General features: G+C 40.1%; 1 protein-coding gene across 6 annotated transcripts; it reads left to right on the forward strand.

Moving 5' to 3' along the window:
* The first annotated feature begins 409 nt into the window (after window positions 1-409).
* On the forward strand, window positions 410-10,769 carry LOC107825275 (uncharacterized). 6 transcript variants are annotated; one of them, XM_016652105.2, is made up of 4 exons: window positions 720-850; window positions 2,937-3,151; window positions 6,543-7,262; window positions 9,728-10,769. In XM_016652105.2, the coding sequence occupies exons 3-4, from the start codon at window positions 6,570-6,572 to the stop codon at window positions 9,731-9,733; spliced, it is 699 nt and encodes a 232-aa protein (XP_016507591.2). In that variant the 5' UTR covers window positions 720-850; window positions 2,937-3,151; window positions 6,543-6,569; the 3' UTR covers window positions 9,734-10,769. The 6 variants fall into 6 exon arrangements, with proteins under 6 accessions (XP_016507595.1, XP_016507591.2, XP_075079615.1 ...); XM_075223513.1 differs by lacking the exon at window positions 720-850 and adding an exon at window positions 2,049-2,675; XM_075223514.1 differs by lacking the exon at window positions 2,937-3,151 and having other exon boundaries at window positions 735-850; window positions 9,728-9,866.
* Window positions 10,770-23,473: the final 12,704 nt, after the last annotated feature.

Genomic DNA, 23,473 nt, shown 5'->3' on the forward strand with positions numbered 1-23,473 from the left:
AAGACAATAATATATGCGACCTTAGTTATGGGAAAATTATTATTTTTTAAAATCCCTTCGAACAAGCACTGTATAAGCTGTCATAGAAGATAATATAGTCAATTTTGAGAGCCTAAAGAGATATCACTATTTAATTCAAAGAGATATCACAATTTCTAAAAGAAAATGAAAATTCCGATTAATGACTCTCCTATCGCAGCTTCAGTCAACTAACACTACAACCACTTAAAATCTTCAATCTTCATTAATCTCAATCAAATCATCAACATAGATAAATCAACGGTCTAGATCGAATTTAAATTAATGAGCATTCGGTTACAGTGAAACCGTACGTACTATAGCAAAATATGAATTTGACACAAATAAAAAATTAAAAAGATAATATATCTTGTCTGGATAAAGGTAAGGCTTTCATCTTCCTCAGAATATTCCTTTTTCTAATCTCTTTCTCTCTCTCTCTAGACTATTGTTTCTTCATTTCTCTCTCTTCTTTCTCTGTTGTTATATATACAAGTTTTGTTGTATACAAACTTCGTTGTGAAGCTATGTCGATTGCGTTGGAGAGGAATAATACAGCTGATCGTCAGATCGAACGGTCAGGATTCGTGCACGGAATGGCGTTTATTCCGATCTATAAGTCGGCAGATCTTAGGGTTCAGGCGAAGCAGGAAAATGAGGATGATCGGACCTCTTCCTCGTCTTCTTCTTCTTCGATTGGTAGGAATAGTGATGACTCGCCGGCGGCGGGAGATGCTTCGTCGGACGGCGACGGCGAGGAGGTTCAGAGTCCTTTCAAACCTGCTGGTGCTTTGGATAATTTGGAGGCTTTAGAGGAGGTTTTGCCAATAAAGTATGTAGTTTTACTATTAATTTAATTTCTCTGTGGATTTTAGGTCAATTTATATAATTTATTCACTTATCTTGTCATTAAGATGCTGACTTTGTTGTTTAGTTTGGAGTTTTAAGGCTCGAGTCTAGGAGTTTGCTTGGTTAATGTGATATGTGTACATGTTAACTAGACATTTGTAACAATTAACTGTGTCTTAGGGGGCATCTTGGTAATATTTTTGAGTACCCGAGAGAAATGGACCAAAAATGTTTGGCTTGGCTTGTTGCAAATTGACTTAGTAAGTAGTTTTTTTATATGTTTAACTTGGGCAGTAAAAGTAAAATCTGAGAGTTTAGTTCATTGATTAAGTGGTTGTTCCCCAATATTTCATGTAGCATGGTATAGACCTTGTACCTGAAAAGTAATTTGGGAGATGGAACTAGCTTAGTGGAATGAGACCTGACCGGTGCTTGCAATCTTGTTTGAGAGGTTGTTGTGAATGTGATGGGGTGTGTCATCTTTTGTCCGTAATCTTTTGCATTATGTACTACCTTTGATTGTCAGAGCTAATACTTGGTCGCATATATTCCTTGGCGTGTGAAAGATTCAAATAGATAGAGACTATGAGGTGTCAAAAATCATTTCTTTTGTTTCATAGATATTTAAGGCTTATGAGTGCAATGTTAACAAAATTGTTTGGCAGTCTTATTTTGATCTGGATAATGGTATTATCGCGGGTGCATGCATGCTTTAGTATGGATAAAATGCATTGCTATTATAGAGGGTGTTGGGACCAGTATCCTCCTTACCAAAAGTAAAGCTGCCTGGGATGCTTCTTGAAGCTTGTAACATCACTTTAGCATATTCAGTACTGAGTATGTTAGTTTACTAAAAAAATGTGTGTGTTGATTTTTATCTATATAGCTGAAGTTGAAAAAGTATCTCCTGTGGACTGAATGTGAAGCCTGGATAGCGTCAGAGCCTTTTTTTTGGGGTTAATATTTTATTGTAAATGAAGTCTGAAGAAACTTAATGGGAACACGGTCAACGGTTGTTATTGTAAGTCTCTAGCACATTGGATAGTCTGGAGGATGAAAGGAAGGATGCCGTAGTCAAATCGGAAAGATTTTAGATGCTTATAGATGTTTATGAGCAACTGTTGTCGTATTCTTCCTAATTTTCCAAGTTCTAACAGTGCTTGTCTGCCATGATCCAGGAGGGGCATATCAAATTTTTACGCTGGAAAATCAAAATCATTTACTAGTCTAGCAGATGCAGCATCATGTTCCTCGCTTAAAGATATGGTCAAGCCAGAGAATGCATTCACTAGGAAACGCAAGAACTTGCTTGCTCACAACAATTTCTTTGACAAGAATCGGAATCACTTCCCAAGAAATTATAGTGGTGGGTTATACAAGAGACCGATAAACTCTAGAAGCTCATTAGCTCTTGGTGCAACCTCAAGCTGCTCTGAGAGCAATAACAGCTCCGAGTCTTTGAACTCAAATCCATCATCACCTCATTTCCCTCTTCCTCCTTTGCCTCCGCAATCAAGAAGATATAGCAATGAGTCATCATCATCACCTCCTGAACAGAAGTTTAGTGCATGGAGGTCTTTCTCCTTATCGGATCTGCAAGGGACTGCTGCTTCAACTCCCAGTCTCACGGGCATAAAGGAATAGAGAAGATATCTTGACAGTAACTTAATTTTGTTGTCACCCTATGAGCCTAACTTCATATAGGTTTCAATGGAGGTTGGCTTATTTTAGCAGTTATAGGCTTCAGTCTCGCACCCTGCCTCTGTAATTATTGATCAAGGCATACCAAATCTTGGCATCTTAAGAATGTAATTGCTCCTGCTCACTTTTAACCTCTTTATCCTGTTGTATATTTCAATGTGTTGTTTGCCTAATTTAGGGATTTTATATGTTCGGTTTGTTGTCTGCTTAATTGTAGATTTTCTTTTAGGTGTATTCCTCAGTTTACACTTTAATCTTTTGGGATATGCATTTTCTGAAGCAGGACCTCCTTTCCCCTTCTTCCTCTCTTATTCAGCTCTAGAGTGGGTCATGAGTGGTGGCTAAACCATGTTGCTCCCTCATTGCAGGGAGGAGACCTGGTGGCCGTGGGAATAAAAGATTACTTGGTTTTGCTTGCTGACACCATCATATCCTTACTCTAGGTGTAAGCTTGAGCATGTTTTCTAGAATTTATTTTGACACTACCCAATCATCGTAGTTTGATAGTCTGACTAACAAGTTTGCGGCAGCATGTTGTGGTTGACGAGTAGACCAATGGATTCCCAGCTTGAGACGTTCAAAGGTATGAACCTAAACCGGCCCCTATGGAGAGGGTAGCATGCCAACTGATTGTTATTCATGAAAAAATTGGTTTCAGTTTCTTGGTTTAGTAACTTCCTTTTAACTTGAGCTAGTGCAAACGAAAGTTAAAGAAAGAGGGAGGGACATATAAGATTAAATTTCTAAATGAACAAAACCAAATTCCAATTGGGATAGCCTTTATGGGTTGGTATACCAATTGAGCTAGGATAAGCATGGCTAAGAATAATCATGGTGCGTAACATGAGAACTAAATATGCTTTGTGTGCCATCACTGTCATGATGCCACAAGTATAATATGCTCTGAAGGCATCTCAAAATCTTGTAGCGTAGGTTTGCATTTATAAACACCTAACAGTAACTTTTGCGCCTCTAACAATCAACGTGCATAAAATGCACTGTTAAGAAGTCAAATTTGGCCGACATAATGCAATGTTGTAGTTTTATTATGTAGTAAAGCTTTTTGTTGAACATTGATAATTGCTTGAAATTCCATTTCTGTTCTTAGAGGAAGCCATTCAATGGAATATTATGCAACAGTGAATATTTTTCATTTCCTAATGCCAACAGTCAAATCTCTTCTAGCCCAGCTTCCCCCCCCCCCCCACGACAAAAAAAAATGATGGAAGTAAGATAAGAAAGAACCTGCATGCTATAATCACTTGTGATAGTCATAACTTCAACATTCTAATAAGTCCAGGTTGGGAAAGAATCATTTTATCATGAAGAACTATCAAGCTCTCACTTTATGCAATCCTCAATTGTGCTATTAAGAAACTGAAAAAGAAAAGAAGGAAAAACAGAAAACTTGGCCACTTACCATAGATATTCTTATATTAGACTCCAGGAAAATAGGAAATGAAATATGCAGGGTAGCATTTTAATGACCTCAACGATCTACCAATAAAAACAAGAAAGTTGACCCAGAAGTAGTTACCAATTCAATTCTTGCCTGCCCTTGGAGTGTCCGAGTTGCCCAAATTGTGTCATGAGCATGTGTGTTGGATGTGTTTATATTTTCTAATTTGAAGGAACCTGTCAAAATGTTTTGGCCATGTCTTGGGTGTCAAAACATGTCAAACATTCGTTTGGCTATGGAGAATACGGAAGAAAATGGTGAGTTCGCAAATCTATGTTGCTTACGCACAGGACATGGGACTTCTAAAATTTGGACACTGTGAATTAGTAATGTTTCAGAATAAAAATAGTATTAATCAAGACAACTGGTAGAAAGGAATTACTGATGAACTTTAACAAGCATTAAAGTGTTGAAATGCGCTACAATAGCAAAAAGATGACTTGAGGACTGATGATGAACAACAGAAAAGTTCGGTTGTATTTCTCTGAGTCTTCAATCTATTTTCAATGGACTTGGTAATTATCAGAACTAGCATATCTAAATCTAAAATCGAATGGTTGTACTTTCGTTTTAGAAGTTGGCGGATCAATATGAATTACAAACAATTGATAGTGATTCTTGATGTTAAAAGTTTAGAAACTAGTTCAATGGGGAACATACCAAAAATTTGGCGAACAGAAGATACATTAACTTAGACCCCTTATTGCATGCCAGTGAGTGTCTAACAAGACACTTGTGTGAGGAAAAAGTTCCCCAGAATTTCTTTGGAAAAATTGGAACATCTAAGACATGTTTTTAAGTTTTGGTGCACGTTCCATCGCTGACATGCATCTACTTGTAGTACCTTAGGATTTGGATCATGAAATATCTTACTAGAGTTTTATATTAAGGTTTTTGTTAATCAAGGCAGTGAACTTGAGAGTGGAGGTGCTAATTTCTGTCTGATGAACTGAGCAATAAAACAGAACTAAAGCAGAGAACTTCTGTGATAGAAGAATACAAATGATTTCTGAGGCATAATAATAAATAATCGTTGAACTACTGCCTTCCCCATTTGTCACTAGAACATTAAATGCCCAACTTTGACATCCTTGAAATCCAGCTAAACTTTGTGCATCACAACCCCTGACCAAATGATGTACCTTGTGCTAATCACTTAGAAACTTAACAACCAATGGCTTTAATGGGTTGTGCCATTAATATGCTCACTATAAATGAAACATTTCCTAGAAGCAAATATCTTGTTATTTATTAAAGGTTCTGTTTCTATAAAGACGCAACAATGTCGTGTTTTTGTTCGATGCAGTTTTCCGACAGGTAGGAGAGTCATCATAAAGCGTAATTTTGGAAGCTTGTGATAAAAGAGGATTAGTTATTTTATCAAAAATTTAGTGATAGTCACTTTTCTATTATGGTTATGAACACGCGACCACAAGAGCACTACCCCGTTTATGCCAGATTCTAACTTGTATTATCAGACCAATTCTGTGAAACATCTGGTTCTTTGGGTACATGTTGTAGAATGTGGAGTATAATCATGGTTGAAGCTATTTAGTGATAGATCCAGTTGCCGCAAATCTGTGTATTCATTAGACAGGTTTCTCTTGATGTAACTAGCTGAAGATTCTCTTCGTAAGTAGAAGAGAAAGCGTTGCATATTTTCACATTTTGTGATTGAATAAGCAAGCCTTGTTGGTCTTGAAGTTTGATTTTCTCACCATTTTTGTGTAAGACGTGCGAAGTTGTTAATAGAACCTGATTTTAATTGACAGAGAGAAAATTTATGAATACATCCTTGGCAATTACTTGAATGGCACTCAGTAGCATTAAATGCAACCTACTAAACAAGATTACTTTCTGAAAATGCTCCCAAACTTGTATTTACTACCCTTTGTTTTGGTAGAACATTGATAAGAACAATTTCATTGGAGCATTACCCGGTTAACCTGCAAAACAGTATTTTCACCTATAAATGGGTTTGTTCGTCAAGTTACCTGGCAAGTTGAGTTCTTGAGAAGAGTGTCCATCCCCTGACGTTACCTTTTGGTTTGTTTTTCCCCACTTTATGCACTTTTATCCTTTTCTTAGATTTAACTTTCACTTGATTTTGGCTTCAATTAAATCTCCTGCATAGCTGAAAATGTGGGGAATTATGCATTCCTCGATAAGTTCTTGGAATCTCCTTTCTGATTGAGTTGTAGGTACCAAGACTAGGCCTTTTCAATCCAGATGAAGGATTTTGCCTTTAGTTTTATTTTCTTTTCTTTCTCTCCTGCTTCTGTACATGGTAAGGTCATAGGATATTTGCTGGTTACATACAAGAGGAATGCTGAATCTTTACTAGGATCACGATAGTCTTCTTCATGGTGAAATCTCGTTAGCTGATTTCACATTGCCACTTCTCCCCCTCCTTCCCTTGTCAATTGTATGCTTATCTGTCCTGATAAAATTAGGCCTGCTTTTTTCATCTTGGTAATTTCTAATTTGGAAATTTGTGGTGGTTTTATGTGCGCAGGTTTAATCACTACCAACGTGAGTTGGCATGGCTGCAAAACCTTTTCAAATCACAGTTGAGGAATTCAGACTTTACCATACGATTGACCGAGCACTTTATTCTCTCCTTGTTGTTGAGCTTCAGCGTGATCCTTTGGAGTCAATGCAGACATTGGCATTGTGGATTTGGTTGGAGCGAACACGTTTCAACGATATTATCAGGAAGATCTTGTCCTTACCTCAATTTTCGATTACTGAGCTTGCTGATGAGGCTATAACCTGCCTCAAATGCATTGAGGACAACCGGTTCCTGCTCTCAACTGACGCAGGTGAGATTCCGCTAACTCAAAGTCTCATGGCAAAAGAGTTCTCCCTCCTGTTTTTCCATGAAAATCGGGACAGTGCCACCAGTGGGATTAGGAAGATTGTTACTGAGGTTTGTCTCAAGGCATTGACAGATATCATGGAGAAAGCCTTGAAGAGAGGTTCTGAACAAACTTTGACGGAAAGCAAAATGGCGATGGTGGCACCTCTTGCTGAGTCATTCTTGATAGAAAGAATTGCTCAATTGGGACTTGGGAGTGACGCGTCTCCTAAGAGGACGAAGGGACACGGCGTACCATGTGAAGAACGGACCATGTTTGTTACTTTTTCCAAGGGATACCCTGTTGCTGAAGTTGAAATCAGGGAATTCTTCAGTAGGATTTTTGGAGACTGCATAGAGTGCATTCACATGCAGGAGGTGAAGTCCCATGAACAAGCTCTTTATGCTCGAATTGTGTTTGTTACGCCTGCAATTATAGATTTTATTCTCAATGATGTGCCTAAAGCTAAGTTTACTATCAACGATAAGCATGTGTGGATGCGAAAATTTGTCCCGAAAAATAGAAACTCTTCCCTCCCATACATGCTGCCTCAGAATCTGCCTGAAACTATTTAGTCCTTTTTTCTGTATGTTTATCTTTCTGAGAATGGAGTTAGAAGAAATCCTGTTTTCAGTTTGTAGTCCCTGCAGTCCAACTTAAGGACCCTAAATTATGATGCAGTGAAATGGTTTTCTTATAGCAATGAAAACAAGTCTCTTTTAATCTGTGTATTTATATTTTTCTGCTCTGCATTTTGGATTCTTGTTTTCATTCATGTTATGAAGAGATTGACCAGAATCCCTTTTTGGAATTGGCTCAAAAATCAGATGACACTTAAGCTTCTTGAGTGTGTTTAGAGAACATATCAACTTCATTATTGACTTCCCTTTTAAGTGAATATGACTACTGTGGAACTTGAAATTTTCCAGTTATATTTGTTTCTGTATGAGTTCGTGTTACTGGATTTCATTCCTAAATAGTACATGGATCAATTAGCATTTCTTTGAATACCTATGTCAACTTGTTAAATTTGTTTCTTAATGAATTCAAAGACCATACATGCTGGTTTTTTAATCTAGTTCACAAAAAGAAAAGAAGACCATATTTGGAAAATTTAATCTAAGACATGTTTTGAAGTTTTGGTGCACGTTCCATCACAGACATGCATCTACCCTCTACCTCAATTGTAGGTTTCTAGTGCCTTAGGATTTGGATCATGAAATATCTTACTAGAGTTATATAGCAAGGTTTTTGTTAATCAAGGCAGTGAACTTGAGAGTGGAGGTGCTAGTTTCTATCTGATGAACTGAGCAATAAACAGAAGTAAAGCAGAGAACTTCTGTGATAGAAGAATACAAATGATTTCTGAGGCATAATAATAAACAGTCGTTGAACTAGCCTTTACCATTTGTCACGAGGGCATTAAATGCCCAACTTTGACATCCCTGAAATCCAGCTAAACTTTGTGCATCACAACCACTGACCAAATGGTGTACCTTGTGCTAATCACTTAGAAACTTAACGGCTTTAACGGGTTGTGCACATTAATAGGTTCGCTATAAATAAAGCATTTCCTATCAGCAAATATCTTGTTATTTATTAAAGGTCCTGGTTTCTATAAAGATGCAACAATGTCGTGTTTTTGTTCAATGCAGTTTTCCGACATGTAGGAGAGTCATCATAAAGCGTAATTTTGGAAGCTTGTGATAAAAGAGGATTAGTCATTTTACCAAAAATTAGTGATACTTGCTTTTCAATTATGGTTATGAGCACTCGACCACAAGGGCACTACCCAATTTATGCCAGAGTCTAACTTGTATTATCAGACCAATTCTGTGAATCTGATTCTTATGGTAGATGTTGTAGAATGTGGAGTACAATTGTCGTTGAAGCTATTTAGAAATAGATCAAGTTGCCGCAAATCTGTGTATTCGTTTGACAGATTTCTCCCGATGTAAAAGATTCTCTTCGTCAGTCGAAGAGAAAGCGTTACATCTTTTCACATTTTGTGATTGAATAAGCAGGCCTAGCTGATCTTGATTTTAGATTTTTTCACCTTTCTTGTGTAGGACATGTGTGAAGTTGTTAATAGAACCTGATTTTAATTGACTGAAAGAGAAATTTATGAATGCAGCCTTGGCCATTACTGGAATGGCACTCACTAGCATTAAATGCAACCTACTAAATAAGATTACTTTCTGAAAATGCTTCCAAAGTTGTAATTACTGCCCTTTGTTTTGGCAGAACATTTATAAGAACAAGTTAAGTAGATCATTGCCCTTGTTAACCTGCAAAACCAGTGTTTTCACCTATAAATGTGTTGGGTTGTAAACTTACCTGGCAAGTTGAGTTCTTGAGAAGACTGTTTGCCCCTGACGTTACCTTTTGGTTTGTTTTCCTGACTTATGCATTTTTATCCTTTTCTGTTGCCTATCCTTCACTTGATTTTGGCTTCGATTAAGTCTCCTGTATAGCTGAAAATGTGGGGCTTATGCATTCCTCGATTAGGTTCTAGGAATCTCCTTTCCTATTGAGTTGTAGGTACCAAGACTAGGCTAGGCTTTGTCAATCAGATGAAGGATTTTGCCTTTAGTTTTGTTTTCTTGTCTTTCTCCCCTGCTTCTGTACATGGCAAGGTCATAGGATTTTTGCTGGTTGCTTTACAAGAGAAATGCTGAATCTTTACTAGGATCACAATAGTCTTCTTATGGTGGAATAATTGCCACTTCTCTCCCTCCTTCCTTTGTCAATTGTGTGCTTATCTGTCCTGATAAAATTTGCCCTGCTTTTTTCACCTTGGTTATTTCTAATTTGGAAATTTGTGGTGGTTTTACGTGCGCAGGTTTAATAACTACCAACGTGAGTTGGCATGGCTGCAAAACCTTTTCAAATCACAGTTGAGGAATTCAGACTTTTCCATACAATTGACCGAGCACTTTATTCTCTCCTTGTTATTGAGCTTCAGCGTGATCCTTTGGAGTCGATGCAGACATTGGCATTGTGGATTTGGTTGGAACGAACACGTTTCAACGATATTATCAGAAAGATCTTGTCCTTACCTCAATTTTTGATTAATGAACTTGCTGACGAGGCTGTAACCTGCCTCAAATGCATTGAAGACAGCCAATCCCTTCTCTCAACTGATGCAAGTGAGATTCCGCTAACTCAAAGCCTCATGGCAAAAGAGTTCTCCCTCCTATTTTTCCATGAAAATCGGGACAGCGCCACCAGCGGGATTAGGAAGATTGTTACTGAGGTTTGTCTCAAGGCATTGACAGATATCATGGAGAAAGCCTTGAAGAGAAGTTCTGAACAAACTTTGACGGAAAGCGAAGTGTCGATGGTGGCACCTCTTGCTGAGTCATTCTTGATAGAAAGAATTGCTCAATTGGGACTTGGAAGCGACGCGTCTCCTAAGAGGACGAAGGGACGCGACGTACCACGTGAAGAACGGACCATGTTTGTTACTTTTTCCAAGGGATACCCTGTTGCTGAAGTTGAAATCAGGGAATTCTTCACTAGGATTTTTGGAGACTGCATAGAGTGCATTCACATGCAGGAGGTGAAGTCCCATGAACAAGCTCTTTATGCTCGAATCGTGTTTGTTACGCCTGCAATTATAGATTTTATTCTCAATGATGTGCCTAAAGCTAAGTTTACTATCAACGGTAAGCATGTGTGGATGCGAAAATTTGTCCCGAAAAATGGAAACTCTTCCCTCCCATACATGCTGCCTCAGAATCTGCCTGAAACTATTTAGTCCTTTTTTTCTGTATGTTTATCTTTCTGAGAATGGAGTTAGAAGAAATCCTGTTTTCAGTTTGTAGTCCCTGCAGTCCAACTTAAGGACCCTAAAATTATGATGCAGTGAAATGGTTTTCTTATAGCAATGAAAACAAGTCTCTTTTTAATCTGTGTATTTATATTTTTCTGCTCTGCATTTTGGATTCTTGTTTTCATTCATGTTATGAAGAGATTGACCAGAATCCCTTTTTGGAATTGACTCAAAAATCAGATGACACTTGAGCTTCTTGAGTGTGTTTATTGAACATGTTAAACTTCATTATTGACTTCCCTTTAAGTGAATATGACTACTGTGGAAACTTGAAATTTTCCAGTTATATTTGTTTCTTTATGAGTTTGTGTTACTGGATTTCATTCCTAAATAGTACATGGATCAATTAGTATTTCCTTGAATACCTATGTAAACTTATTAAATTTGTTTCTTAATGAATTCAAAGACCATAATTACTAGTAGTAGTTTTTAAATATAGTTCACAAAAAGAAGATTTTTAGCAAGTAATGTGTGGTGGCTTTTCTTGTTTTTATCTTTTCTTTCTTTCTTTTTATAAAGATGGTATTTAAACCGGTCTAAATGTACTTCAACTAATCTGTCGGATACTCGGATAACTCTATCCATAATCCCCGAACGCTTAGATGAAAAAAATAGTTCATTTTAACTTAATTGACCGTTAGGCCACATCCTTGTGTATAACTTTTTAGTGCTTTCGTTCATTCAACATTCATATGATATTGTACTGCCGAATAGAACTTTGAAATCAAAGAATATTGAAATAACGCTATTTTCCTTTTACAAAAGCTATTAATTTATTATAGGAACTTCGAATTATATCAGGAAAGGATTATATATATAACGGAAGGGTTTTATTTCAGTAAAGTTAACTTATATTGAAGTATAAAAAAAGGTTTTATTAAGTACCTAATCACCATAAAATTCAAATAGAATATATACAGTAAAAAGATTGAGAAATGATCAAATGTAGAAACCAAGGATGGATTCAAAAACTGGTGAAATCTTCTTGTTTGACCATAGAACATGCCTTTTCATATGTAGTTGTATAATAGATTACAAGAATCAGATATATTATTAGAGTAACTGAATATAACAACCAAATTACAACAATTTGAAATACTTCAAATAGTTTTTGGACGTATATAAGGCAATTGTGTAACTTTTTCTTTTGGTTTGGACGTGTGCGAAATAAAGTTGACTGACGTGCCCGAAGTTAATAGTAAGAGTCCAAAAATAGAGTCCTGGTATTATAAATTGCAAATAACATTTAATGTACTTTTCCAATAACTTTACTCGTAGTTATTGAATCCAAAAGTGAGTTTATATCAAGTCAATAAATATATAAGTAATATTCTTTTTTTCCCCTCATTAATCGTTAAATTGGAAAAATTTATATTCTTTCTCAATTCATCACTTAATCATGCAAATTAATTAATATAATTTGTATAAATATCGAATGTAAATATATTTTCACTATCGAACCATTATGGAGACCTCCTTAATTAGTAAATTGTTCTAAACTACGCGTTGAACTCCCGCTCCCGGTCACTATCTAGATAAGTACCCTTTGAAGAGTAAAATTTATTAATTAGGTTACACATTGACGGTCAGTCGGCCAAAAATAATTATATTCACTAGCCACTCACATATATATATTATTTTTAGGAGTGGCTATACAATATAATCTTCCCGTTGTTGAGCCACATTTTACTGAACATTAGTTTTGGGAGAATCTATAAAATGTAGTTTTTTCTTTTAATGAATACTAGTATCAGTACCCGTGCGATGCGCGAATAAATTATTTCAAATTGCGATGTAGGTTATTTGAATTATGTACAAATAATCTTAAAATATAAATCTCTTAGATAAAAATTATATAACATGAGAATTTAATTATGAAACATGAAATGAAATTATTGTTCAAATCTCGTAGTGAACAACCAATCTTTTAAATATATATTTGTAGCAACCTAACCCCTTGATTTTGGTACTTGTATTTCGTTCCGCTATCGATATTAAAGAATACTAAACATGCCATATTGTGATCTATCTTGTTCGAGCACATTAGATCATATTATCTTAACAAAATTCTTATTATCACGTTATTTTTATCTGAAAGTCAAATATATCTTATTCATCACATCACTTTTACATAAATTCTTTTTTTGTTCTTTTCTTATAGTTATTGTGACCAGCCAAAGGGTCATCACCTGTTTTCTCTTTTTTTTTCGTGCTTCCGAGGCCTTGAAAACCTTATTTTTAGTTACCTCGATTTACGTGCACAGTCTGGGCGCGCAGCCGGAAAGCTTATATGTGAAATTCTGTGAAAAATGCTAAAATTTGGTATTAAAATGAGTAAAGTTGACTTTGGTCAACATTTTAGGTAAACGGACCCGGACCCGTGATTTGACGATCCCGGAGGGTCCGTAGAAAAATATGGGACTCGGGCGCATGCCCGAAATCAAAATCCGAGGTCCCGAGCCCGAGAAATAAATTTTTAAAAGAAATTATTTTTCTGAAATTTATTTGGAAATTAGAAATGAAAATGGATTAGAAAGCGTTGGTATCGGGCCCGTATTTTGGTTCTGGTGCCCGGTACAGGTCTCATATGTGGTTTAAGCGCTTCCTGTGAAATTTGGTTGAAATCGGACGTCATTTGACGTGTTTCGGACCAAAAATTCTAAGTTTGAAAGTTTATGAAGTTTGATGAAAAAGTGATGATTTTGAGGTTTGATTCCTCGTTTATGATATTATTTTGGCAATTTAATCGCATGGTTAAGTTTTTAGGATATTGTTGAGTTAGTGTGTGTGTTTGGTTAGGAGCCCCGAGGGCTCGGGAGTGTTTCAGAAGTGTTTCGGAGTGGTTTTAGCCTTAGAGATGTTGCAGAATCTGCTGTCTGTTGTTGCCCAGTTCTTTGTTCTATGCGATCGCATAACTATATCCACGATCGCATAGTGTAAATTTTCAGGGGTTCAGTTTGTTCTATGCGATCGCATAGTGCCTCCCGCGATCGCATAGTGTGTTAGCCTAGCCTTCACTATTTTACTCTATGCGATCACATTGCCTTGTCTGCGATCGCATATCCCAGCCCCATTTACTCTATGCGATCGCATTCCCTCTTCCGCGATGGCATAGAGCAAATTTCGCCCAGTTAAATTTTTAAAACTTCAGGAACAGTAGCTACGGGACTCATTCAAAAACTCACGAGCTTTCTTCTTCCCAAAGCACTTAGGAGTCCATTGAAGCCCCCATTCTTCAAGGCCACTTGGGTTAGTAAATTCCCACTTATTTTCTTCATTTTTCATCATTAACTATTGAGTTCCTAAGCTTAAATCATGTAATTTAGAGTAGAAATTAGGGGTTTTGGGTAGAGTTAGGTTTTTGGGAATTTTGAGTGATTCAACCTCAATTTGGGGTCGGATCATAAAATAAATTATATATTTGAACTCGTGGGGTTATGGGTAATCGGGTTTTGGTCCGAGCCTCGTGTTTGGACCGTGTGGGCCCGGGGTCGAATTTTGGTATTTTTGGAAGAATGCTAGGAACTTCATATATAAGCTATGAGATTTTGTTATCGAGTCTTTATTGATATTATTGAATTAATTATGCCTAGATATCGTTGTTTCGGAGTCGGATTACAAAGTAAAGGCGGTATTTGAGGATTGATCGCTATTCTTTGGACCGAGGTAAGTGTTTGTTCTAACTTTGGCTTGAGGGAATAGGATTAGAGTGTTGTTTGCTATTTGCTAATTGTTGAGTACGGTGTATAGGCATGGTGACGAGTATCTATACACCGGAGTCTAGCATGACCGTGAGTCTTATTTGTGTTTATTCGGATTTTGTGATACCTCTTCCTTGTTAAATTGATAAATTTCATATAATGTAAAGAGTTTGGGGAAGAATTATGATTTGTACATTTTTGGAGCATTGGCTCGAGTATATCGTAAAGCGTGAAAGTATATGAAATGATTGAACCCCTTTGGAGCGTTGGCTCAGGTGGTAAAGTGAGATAAGAGGTAAAAAGTGAAAGAAAGAGAAAGAATTATTGAATTGCTCCCTTGTCGGGATGCCTGTTGCTTTGTTGGCTATCTCCCTTGCCGGGATGCTGAGATTATTGATATTGTTCCCTTACCGGGTTTTAACTGCTTAATTGTGCTCCCTTGCCGGGAGTTAGCTGTTTATTTGTATTCCCTTGCCGGGATTTCTATCATTATTTGTCTACTCCCTTGCCCCTGGTTTGTGATTGTTGCTTGGGTGAGGAAGAGTGATAAAGCACGAAGGGTGATGCCGTGCATTGTTTGCTATTGTGAGGAAAGAGTGTAAAGAACGAAGGGTGATGCCGTGCCGCATGATGTACCATTCCGTGCCGATTTTATTGATTATATGGTGAGGAAAGAGAGTAAAAGCACGAAGGGTGATGTCGTACATATTTTATTTATATGATTGCTTTGGTGAGGACGAGAGTAAAAGCACGAAGGGTGATGCCGTGCATTTGTTGCTTTCTGATTCTTTGTTGATATCTGAGATATGTTGTTTCTTTCATTACTTGTTCTTATTTGATTTACTTCGAGGTTATAGATTTCCTTACCCTGTTTGCCTTATGATTGTTGTTTGGGTGAGGAAGAGCGTAAAGCACGAAGGGTGATGCCGTGTATTGTTTTGGTGAGAACGAGAGTAAAAGCACGAAGGGTGATGCCGTGCAAATTGTTGATTTTTGATTCTTGTTGACATTCTGGCTTCGTTACTTCTTTCTGTTATTGAGGATTTCTATTTGAAACTGTTAGCTCCCCATAGCATGCTTTCCCCCTCTTAGCTGTTTCGATTCTGTATATTTCCTTTTATTACATATATCTGCACAGGTTGTTCTTGGTAGGTCCAGTCTAGCCTCGTCACTACATCGCCGGGGTTAGGCGAGGCACTTACCAGCACATGGGGTCGGTTGTGCTGATGCTACACTCTGTGTATCTTTTTGCACAGATCCAGGAGCAACTTTTGGACCTCAGCAGTAGGATTTGATCGGAAGCTGACTTCAGTCCAGAGACACCGAGGTAGCCTTGCTGACGTCCGCAAGCCCGGAGTCTCTCTCTCTCTCCTTATTCAGTTTGTTATCTTTGTACCGAAACAAACAGTTTAAAATTTTCTTTCAGGCGATTGTATTTAGTAAATCTTAGAAGTTCGTAAGCATTGTGACACCAATCTTGGGTAGAGGATTATGTTAAACTTTCCGCATTTCTATTCAGTTTCTATATAAGTTAAGACTTCCGCTTTTATTTAATTGTCTCGTTTTGTTCATATTATTGCGAATGTTATCAGAAATGTTTTAATACTTGGCTGGCCTAGCTCCAATAGTAGGCGCCATCACGACTCCCGATGGTGGGACATCTGGGTCGTGACAAGTTGGTATCAGAGCACTAAGTTACTTAGGTCTCACAACTCACGGACGAGCTCGGTAGAGTCTGAAGGATCGGTACGGAGACGTCTGTATTTATCCCGCAGAGGCTACGAAGTTAGGAAAACTTCACATCTGTTCTTTCTTGTCGTGAGGTTCTGTTTCCCCAATACTGATTGAATTTCTACTCCGTTCTTTTGCAGACGGCAAGGACACGCACTTCCTCATCGACCGCACAACAGCCCGAGCCCCCAGCAACAACTCTTATTAGGGGCAGAGGGCGAGGCCGAGGTAGGGGCAGAGCTCAGCCCCGAGCAACAGTTCCAGAGGTGGAGCCTCATGTTGACTATGATGAGGAGGTTCCAGCTCCAGCAGCTCCAATGGGCCCAACTCAGGTCCCAGAGGGTTTCATAGCCACTCTAGTGCTTCAGGACGCTTTGGTCCGATTGGTAGTTTCATAGAGAGCGTCTATCGAGCGGGTTTGCTTCCAGTAGCACCAGCCACTTCTCAGGATGGAGGAGGGGTTCAAACTCCCGCTACACGTACTCCGGAGCAGGTAGCTCCCCAGGTTCAGGTTCTGGTGGTTCAGCCAACAGTGGCAGTTCAGCAGGGTACAACAGCTCAGACCGACGATGGTGCGGCTATGTCCGCCGATGCTATGTGGAGATTGGATCGATTCACCAAGCTATTCACTACCACATTCAGCGGTGCTTTTTCAGAGGATCCCCAGGATTTCTTATATAGCTGCCACGAGGTTCTTCGGAACATGGGTTTTGTTGAGACCAATGGAGTTGATTTTGCCACCTTTCGTCTATCTGGATCCGCCAAGACTTGGCGGAGGGACTATTGCTTAGCCAGACCAGCAGGGTCGCCGTCTTTGACTTGGGACCAGTTTGCAGAGTTGTTTTTGGAGAAATTTCTCCTAGTCACTCAGAGGGAGGCTCTTCGTAGGCAGTTTGAGCACCTCCAGCAAGGTTCCATGACTGTTACCCAGTATGAGACCAGGTTCATCAATTTAGCTCGCCATGCTCTCATCATACTTCCTACAGAGAGAGAGAGAGGGTGAGAAGGTTTATTGATGGTTTTATTCTGCCGATTCGTCTTCAGATGTCCAAGGAGGCCGGGAGCGAGATCATATTTCAAGAGGCGACCAATGTGGCCCGCAGAGTTGAGATAGTTCTGTCACAAGGAGGTGGTCATGGGTCGGATAAGAGGCCCTATCATTCAGGCAAATTCAGTGGTACCTCGTCTGGAGGTAGAGATTCGTATGGTATAGGCCATCCTCCTAGGCCCTTTCAGTCAGCTCTCCAGGTATCACATGGTATCTCAGGTGGTCGTGGTTCTCAGACGCATTATTTGGATCAGCAGTCCTTCAGTGCACCACCAACTCCCATCAGTGCACCGCCGCTTCAGAGTTTCCGAGGTGGTCATTCAGGGCGACAGGGTCAGCAGTCTCAGCAGCCGAGGACTTGTTACACTTATGGTGATATGGGTCACATTGCTAGGTTTTGCCCTCGAGCTTCGGGTAGTTCTCAGCAGTAGGGTCCTCGTCCTATGATTCAGGCACCAGTTGCTCCACAGCCAGCCCAGCCAGCTAGAGGCGGGGGTAGAGGACATAGAGGTGGAGGTAGGGGTCATAGAGGTGGAGCTCAGACCGCCAGAGGTAGGGGTCAGCCAGCAGCCGATCGTCCCAAGGATGTGATTCAGGGAGGTGGGGCCCAACCCCGATGTTATGCTTTGCCAGCCAGGCCAGAGGCTGAGTCATCCGATGTTGTTATTACAGGTACTATTTTGGTCTGTGATAGAGATGCTTTAGTGCTATTTGACCCTGGATCTACGTATTCATATGTGTCGTCCTATTTTGCACCCTACCTGGTTACGCCTAGTGAGGCCTTGAGTATTCCTGTATATGTATCTACACTAGTGGGTGATTCTATAGGGGTTGATCGGGTTCATCATTCCTGTGTTGTGGTGTTTAGGGGACTTGAGACCCGTGTTGATTTGTTGCTCTTAGATATGGTGGATTTCGATGTTATATTAGGGATGGATTGGTTGTCCCCGTATCATGCGATCTTGGATTGTCATGCCAAGACTGTGACTTTAGCCTTACCGGATTTTCCCCATTTAGAGTGGAGAAGGACTCCTGGTCATTCTACCCGCAGTGTTATTTCGTATGTGAAGGCTCGACGTATGGTCGAGAAGGGGTGTTTGGCCTACTTGGCTTATGTTCGTGATTCCAGTGCTGAGATTCCCTCTATTGATTCTGTGCCTGTGGTTCGTGAGTTTCCTGAGGTTTTCCCATCAGACTTGCCAAGGATGCCACCCGATAGGGATATTGATTTTTGCATCGATTTGGCTCCGGGCACTCAGCCCATTTCTATTCCGCCATATCGCATGGCTCCGCCAGAGTTGAAAGAGTTGAAAGAGCAGTTGTAAGACTTGCTCGAGAAAGGTTTCATTAGACCCAGCGTATCGCCTTGGGGTGCGCCGGTTCTGTTTGTAAAGAAAAAGGATGGCTCGATGAGAATGTGCATTGATTACCGACAATTGAACAAGGTTACAATTAAGAATAAGTATCCACTGTCGAGGATTGATGATTTGTTCGATCAGCTTTAGGGTGCCAAGTTATTTTCAAAGATTGACTTGAGATCTGGGCATTCGATGTCCCTAAGACAGCATTCCGCACTCGGTACGAGCATTATGAGTTCTTGGTTATGTCATTTGGGTTGACCAACGCCCCAGAAACCTTTATGGATTTGATGAACCGGGTGTTCAGCCCTTATTTGGACTCGTTCGTGATAGTCTTCATTGATGATATTTTGATATATTCCCGCAGCTGGGAGGAGCACGAGCAACATCTTAGAGTGGTTCTTCAGACCTTGAGGGATAGTCAGTTATATGCTAAGTTCTCGAAGTGCGAGTTCTGGTTGAGCTCAGTTGCATTTCTGGGTCATGTTGTATCAGTAGAGGGTATTCAGGTTGATCCAAAGAAGATTGAGGCAGTCAAGAACTGGCCTAGACCAGCATCAACCATAGAGATTCGGAGTTTCTTGGGGTTAGCAGGTTACTATCGTCGGTTCGTGGAGGGGTTCTCATCTATTGCAGCCCCGATGGCCAAGTTGACCCAGAAGGGAGCCTAGTTCAGATGGTTGGACGAGTGTGAGACGAGCTTTCAGAAACTCAAGACAGCTCTGACTACGGCACCAGTATTGGTTTTGCCCATAGGTACAGGGCCTTATACAGTCTATTGTGATGCATCTCGTATTGGACTTGGTGCAGTGTTGATGCAGGATGGTAAGATCATTGCCTATGCTTCGAGGCAGTTGAAGGTTCATGAGAAGAACTATCCAGTGCATGATTTGGACTTGGCAGCCATTATTCACGCGTTGAAGATTTGGAGACACTATCTGTATGGCATGGCGTGTGAGGTGTTCACGGATCATAAGAGTCTTCAGTATTTGTTCAAGCAAAAGGAGTTGAATTTGAGGCAGAGGAGGTGGTTGGAGTTGTTGAAAGATTATGACATCACTATCCTATATCACCCGGGAAAGGCCAATGTGATGGCCGATGCCTTGAGTAGGAAGTCAGCCAGTATGGGCAGTCTTGCTTATATTTCGGTCGGCGAGAGACCGCTTGCTTTGGATGCTCAGGCCTTGGCCAATCAGTTAGTGAGGTTGGATATTTTTGAGCCTAGTAGAGTATTAGCTTGCACGGTCGCTCGTTCTTCATTATTAGAGCGTATCCGTGATCGGCAGTTTGATGATCCCCATTTGTGTGTCCTTAGGGACACGGTACAATGCGGAGGTGCCAAGCAGGTTATCTTAGATGCTGATAGAGTTCTAAGATTGCAGGGTCGAGTTTGTGTGCCTAATGTGGATGGGCTTCGAGAGTTGATTTTAGAGGAGGCCCATAGCTCTTAGTACTCTATTCATCCGGGCAAAGCAAAGATGTATCAGGACTTGCGATAATATTATTGGTGGCGTAGAATGAAGAAGGATATCGTTGCCTATGTGGCTCGTTGTTTGAATTGTCAGCAGGTTAAGTATGAACATCAGAGGCCTGGTAGGTTATTTCAGAGGATTGAGCTTCCCGAGTGGAAGTGGGAGCGAATCACTATGGACTTCGTTGTTGGGCTTTCGCATACTCAGAGGAAGTTTGACGCAGTTTGGGTCATTGTTAATAGGCTGACCAAGTCAGCGCATTTCATTCCTATGGCAGTCTCCTATTCATCCGAGAGGTTAGTTGAGATCTATATCCGGGAGATTGTTCGCCTTCAGGGTGTGCCGGTATCTATCATCTCGGACCAAGGTACACAGTTTACCTTGCGTTTATGGAAAGCAGTCCAGCGAGAGTTAGGCACCCAGGTTGAGTTGAGTACATCATTTCATCCTTAGACGGATGGGCAGTCCGAGCGGACTATTCAGATATTGGAGAATATGCTCCGAGCTTGTGTCATTGCAATTTGGAGGTTCGTGGGATCAGTTCTTGCCTTTAGCAAAGTTTGCCTACAACAACAGCTACCAGTCGAGTATCCAAATGGCTCCTTATGAGGCTTTGTATGGTAGGCGATGTCGATCTCCGGTTGGATGGTTTGAGCCGGGGGAGGCTCGATTTTTGGGTACAGATTTGGTTCAGGAGGCTTTGGACAAGGTCAGGATCATTTAGGGTAGGCTTCGTACAGCTCAGTTCAGGCAAAAGAGATATGCATATCGAAAGGTTCGAGATGTGGCTTTCATGGTTGGTGAGCGGGTATTGCTCTGAGTGTCGCCTATGAAGGGCGTGATGAGATTTGGGAAGAAGGTTAAGCTTAGCCCTAAGTTCATTGGTCCATTTGAGATTCTTGATTGAGTGGGAGAGGTGGCTTATAGACTTGCACTGCCACCGAGCTTATCAGCCGTACATCCAGTGTTTCATGTGTCCATGCTTCGGAAATATCATGGCGATCCATCCCAAGTGTTAGATTTCAGCACTGTCCAGTTGGACAAGGACTTATCTTATGAGGAGGAGCCGGTAGCTATTCTAGACCGGCAGGTTCGCCAGTTGAGGTCAAAGAGTTTTCTTTCGGTTCGTGTTCAGTGGAGAGGTCAGCCTCCTGAGGCATCGACCTGGGAGTCCGAGTCCGATATGCGGGACCGTTATCCTCACCTTTTCCCGACTCAGGTACTTCCTTCTTATGTCCGTTCGAGGACGAACGATTGTTTTAGAGGTGGAGAATGTGACGACCCAAAGGGTCATCACCTATTTTCTCCTTTTTTTTCGTGCTTCCGAGGCCTTGAAAACCTCATTTTTAGTTGCCTCGATTTACGTGCGCAGTCCGGGCGCGTAGCCGGAAAGCTTATATGTGAAATTCTGTGAAAAATGCTAAAATTTGGTATTAAAATGAGTAAAGTTGACTTTGGTCAACATTTTAGGTAAACGGAGCTGGACCCATGATTTGACGGTCCCGGAGGGTCCGTAGAAAAATATGGGACTCGGGTGTATGCCCGGAATCGAAATCCGAGGTCCCGAGCTCGAGAAATGAATTTTTAAAAGAAATTATTTTTCTAAAATTTATTTGGAAATTTGAAATGAAAATGGATTAGAAAGCGTTGGTATCGGGCCCATATTTTGGTTCCGACGCCCGGTACATGTCTCATATATGATTTAAGCGCTTCCTGTGAAATTTGTTTGAAATCGGACGTCATTTGACGTGTTTCGGACCAAAAACTCTAAGTTTGAAAGTTTATGAAGTTTGATGAAAAAGTGATGATTTTGAGGTTTGATTCCTCGTTTATGATGTTATTTGGCAATTTAATCGCATGGTTAAGTTTGTAGGATATTGTTGAGTTAGTGTGTGTGTTTGGTTAGGAGCCCCGAGGGCTCGGGAGTGTTTCGGAAGTGTTTCGGAGTGGTTTTAGCCTTAGAGATGTTGCAGAATCTGCTGTCTGCTGTTGCCCAGTTCTTTGTTCTATGCGATCGCATAGCTATATCCGCGATCGCATAGTGTAAATTTTCAGGGGTTCAGTTTGTTCTATGCGATCGCATAGTGCCTCCCGCGATCGCATAGTGTGTTAGCCTAGCCTTCACTATTTTACTCTATGCGATCGTATTGCCTTGTCTGCAATAGCATATCCCAGCCCCATTTACTCTATGCGATCGCATTCCCTCTTCCGCGATCGCATAGAGCAAATTTCGCCCAGTTAAATTTTTAAAACTTCAGGAACAGTAGCTACGGGACTCATTCAAAAACTCACGAGCTTTCTTCTTCCCCAAGCACTTAGGAGTCCATTGAAGCCCCCATTCTTCAAGGCCACTTGGGTTAGTAAATTCCCACTTATTTTCTTCATTTTTCATCATTAACTATTGAGTTCCTAAGCTTAAATCATGTAATTTAGAGTAGAAATTAGGGGTTTTGGGTAGAGTTAGGTTTTTGGGAATTTTGAGTGATTCAACCTCAATTTGGGATCGGATCTTAAAATAAATTATATATTTGAACTCGTGGGGTTATGGGTAATCGGGTTTTGGTCCGAGCCTCGTGTTTGGACAGTGTGGGCCCGGGGTCGAATTTTGGTATTTTTGGAAGAATGCTAGGAACTTCATATCTAAGCTATGAGATTTTGTTATCGAGTCTTTATTGATATTATTGAATTAATTATGCCTAGATATCGTTGTTTCAGAGTCGGATTATAAAGGAAAAGCGGTATTTGAGGGTTGATCACTATTCTTTGGACCGAGGTAAGTATTTGTTCTAACTTTGGCTTGAGGCAATAGATTAGAGTGTTGTTTGCTATTTGCTAATTGTTGAGTACGGTGTATAGGCATGGTGACGAGTATCTATACACCGGAGTCTAGCATGACCGTGAGTCTTATTTGTGTTTATTCGGATTTTGTGATACCTCTTCCTTGTTAAATTGATAAATTTCATATAATGTGAAGAGTTTGAGGAAGAATTATGATTTGTACATTCTTGGAGCATTGGCTCGAGTATATCGTAAAGCGTGAAAGTATATGAAATGATTGAACCCCTTTGGAGCGTTGGCTCACGTGGTAAAGTGATATAAGAGGTAAAAAGTGAAAGAAAGAGAAAGAATTATTGAATTGCTCCCTTGCTGGGATGCCTGTTGCTTTGCTGACTATCTCCCTTGCCGGGATGCTGAGATTATTGATATTGTTCCCTTGCCGGGTTTTAACTGCTTAATTGTGCTCCCTTGCCGGGAGTTAGCTGTTTATTTGTTTTCCCTTGCCGGGATTTCTATCATTATTTGTCTACTCCCTTGCCCCTTGTTTGTGATTGTTGCTTGGGTGAGGAAGAGTGATAAAGCACGAAGGGTGATGCCGTGCATTGCTTGCTATTGTGAGGAAAGAGTGTAAAGCACGAAGGGTGATGCTGTGCATTGTTAGCTAT

The sequence above is a fragment of the Nicotiana tabacum genome, chromosome 10 (assembly GCF_000715075.1).
Source record: "Nicotiana tabacum cultivar K326 chromosome 10, ASM71507v2, whole genome shotgun sequence".
In the NCBI taxonomy this organism is placed as follows: domain Eukaryota; kingdom Viridiplantae; phylum Streptophyta; class Magnoliopsida; order Solanales; family Solanaceae; genus Nicotiana; species Nicotiana tabacum.

What these genes read in the sequence shown, in the direction of transcription:
- LOC107825275 (XM_075223512.1), top strand. Translation starts at nt 9,755, where the DNA reads ATGGCTGCAAAACCTTTTCAAATCACAGTTGAGGAATTCAGACTTTTC.